The sequence below is a fragment of the Myotis brandtii genome, unplaced genomic scaffold (genome assembly GCF_000412655.1).
Source record: "Myotis brandtii unplaced genomic scaffold, ASM41265v1 scaffold1510, whole genome shotgun sequence".
Classification (NCBI taxonomy): Eukaryota; Metazoa; Chordata; class Mammalia; order Chiroptera; family Vespertilionidae; genus Myotis; species Myotis brandtii.
Window position 1 is genome coordinate 149,681 of NW_005355462.1, and position 3,075 is coordinate 152,755.

The 3,075-nt window shown below is 56.2% G+C and overlaps 1 protein-coding gene and 1 pseudogene across 1 annotated transcript in view; one reads left to right on the forward strand and one right to left on the reverse strand.

Annotated features, from left to right (window-relative positions):
• MOG (myelin oligodendrocyte glycoprotein) overlaps positions 1-820 on the reverse strand; it is a 14,212-nt gene extending 13,392 nt beyond the window's left edge. Inside the window, exon 1 of the mRNA XM_014535819.1 lies at positions 739-820. Coding sequence (XP_014391305.1) covers positions 739-820 — 82 coding nt within the window. The remainder of the gene's footprint in view (positions 1-738) is intronic.
• Positions 821-1,886: 1,066 nt separating this feature from the next.
• Positions 1,887-3,075, forward strand: part of LOC102254546 — a 7,239-nt pseudogene continuing 6,050 nt past the window's right edge.

Consider the following 3,075-nt stretch of genomic DNA (forward strand, 5'->3'; position numbering starts at 1 on the left):
GCAGGAGGCCCTGCCCGCCCTCCCCGCTGCTGCGCTGCCCGCAGCCCCCACAGACCTGGCACCGCAGGTGCTGCTTCCTGTCTCCTCGGATCCCAAGGGGAGGGGAAGGGGGCGCGGGCGCCTGGCCTGTTTTCACAGGAAGCGCGTCTCCCCGTTGGAATCGGAGCCGCTGGGAGGTGGGAGCCCCGTTCACTGCAAGGTTCCCGGGAGGACAAGGAGTGGGGTCTCCTGTTTCTTTTCTTTCTCCCCAGGACGTGAGCACAGGGCACCTCGACAGAAACTCACCAGCTCCTGGCCGTGGGAACAGAGCGCTCAAACCTGATATGATGCTACACCCACCCCGCACCGACCCCGCGATGCTACACCCACCCCGCACTGACTGACGGCGGTGTTTGGGGATCGGGACTACGAAGCTGTCGTGGACCTCGTCTCACGGACCCTGACAGCCACTCCAAGAGGCTGTTACTATCACGTCCCTATTCGTTGGGTGAGAAACCAAAGCTAAGCAGCTGGTGAGCGTGAGCACCAGGAGAGTCGGGGGTGAAGGTCACGGCAAGGAGGCGGGGCTCTATTCTGAAAACTGTAGGAAGCACAGACGTTTTCTGAGGAGGGGACCAATGTCGGACATCTGTGTTTCAGAAAGATAATAGTTACTGCGTAGTAACTTGAGGATGAGTGAAAGGAGGCGAGCCTAGGAAACCAGCCTTTCTCTCCGGCAGGAATCAAGATCAGCCTTACCTGCGTGGCTAGAAGGCGACTGGAGGAGCAGCAGGAAGAAGGGGAGGCGGCTGGGCAGAGAGGAGCTCCAGAAACTTGCCATCTTCACTCTCAGGGGACACAGAGCCCCAGCGGGACGGCCCAGCAGAGGCCCTGGCCTGCAGGCAGGCAGCACGCGGCCTGTCCCACCACTGAAGACGCCTGGGACAGAAGGAGGGCAGCGCTCCCGCCTCCCCTCCTCCTGCAGCTGTGCCCCACGTCATCCTTGCCAGGCGCTCACACAAAGGGCCACAGACCCAGGCGATGACAGGGTTGGCCTGCCCACCCCCTGAGCTACAGAGAGGAGGCTGCCTGGCACCAGCCTCCCTCCCAGTGACCCAGCCTTTGAAGAGGCTCCTAGGATCTGACCAGCTGGGTTCGGACCGCTCACTCCCTGGACCTCAGGGAGCGGCTTACCATGTCTCTCCTACCCCCTGTCCTCCCAGTATTAGCCAAGGGAGCGGGATCATTGTTGGCCTTTTAAAAAGGAAGGAACCTTGAGCCTTCGTTCCCTCGTTCTGATGCCTCATGACTGTAACTGCCGCCGTCTTCCTCCTGGCTAACTTCCTTTCCTCCTCTGCAAACCCAGGTCCAGGCCTTGTGTCCCACGTAGAGCAGGCCCCTCGGCTTAGTTAGCTTCCTGCCCCCGAAGGACAGTCAGGAAGGTCGGGACAGCGGTGGCCTTGCAGGGAGGGGACTTCCTCTACCCCACGGTTCTTCCCACTGGCCTGATGGTCACATAGACATGAAAAGACAGCAAGAGAACATGACCAACTTAATTACATATGTGTGCACGGGAACCCCGACACAGGAGAGTCAGAGGCCCCCAGGCCGGAGGGGCTCAGGACAGAAAAGTAAAATGAGATGCTGCTGACATTCCAAGCTCGGGCTAGGGCTAGGGAGACCATGGGGCGTCAAGGGTTGTGGCAGGGGTCAGTAACTAGAAGCTTGCCCTGCCCTATAGGAAGGTGAAAGGGTTATCTTTGATAATCTGTTAGCATAGACATGGCCCCTAATTTAAAATCTTCTAGGCAGTTAATGAGGACAGAAGTTTCACGAGACCACAGGATCTTGGTTGCCTTTAGGTCAAAACAATCCACACACCACTTGGGGTGCCTCCTTCTGATCCCATGCAAGTTGAACATCAGGAGTTGATAGCCACCTATGCTCAGAGAGGCAAGTATGGGAGGTTAGCAAGGTTAGTAGGTGTCAGCATAGCCAAAGCCAGAACAGACACGTCCCACAGCCTGGCTCCCTCACGTGTCCCACACCCTGGCTCCCTCACGTGTCCCACACCCTGGCTCCCTCACGTGTCCCACACCCTGGCTCCCTCATGTCCCACAGCCTGGCTCCCTCATGTCCCATAGCCTGTCCCCCTCACGTGTCCCACAGCCTGGCCCCCTCACGTGTCCCACAGCCTGGCCCCCTCATGTCCCACAGCCTGGCCCCCTCAGGTGTCCCACACCCTGGCTCCCTCATGTCCCACAGCCTGGCCCCTCACGTGTCCCACAGCCTGGCCCCCTCACGTGTCCCATAGCCTGGCCCCCTCACGTGTCCCACAGCCTGGCTCCCTCTCTGAGTCCTCAGTGTCACAGGGAAAGAGATGTGGGATGGGAGTGTTTCCCTTACCCCCTGAGATCAGCCAAGATGAGCGTCAGCATATCGGCGACACCCTGCGACCACAGGGCTGTGCACACAAGTTAACATGTGCCCCTGGTGAAGCTGCGAGCACCCAGTAAATGGTCGCTTGCGCAGGTGGCTGCCCAGGATCAGTGGTGCATAAGTGCTCCCGATGCCGTGTGAAATGTATCGCACACAAATGAGAGAGCTCCGTTGTACTCTTAAAAATCAGTCCTTTTTAATTTCTTTGCACATTTGCTTCTGTTTCAAAATCTGAAGGTATAGAATAATATACTTTGAAACATTTCCCTCCCAGCCATGTGGAGCAATTTCGGTTTCCTCTGAACCCTGCACGTGTGTGCACTGGAGAGGCGACAGGAGGCTGTCCTGGGGTGAGGACTGGGACTGCACACCACCCCTCCTTTTCTGTAAAAACATGGTAACAACATGCATGTTGGATATCTTCACGTATCAGTGTCTAGAGAACATACTTTATACAGCTACACAATCTTTTATTGCATGAATGTATCATACTTATTTAACTAGTTTTTCAAGATATTGAGGTTGTTTAAATTTTTAGAGGTTTTTTTTTGTGTGCGTGTGTTTTTAATTAAATCTTTATTGTTCAGATTATTACAGTTGTTCCTCTTTTTTCCCCCCATAGCTCCCATCCACCTGGTTCCCACCCCACCCTCTGCC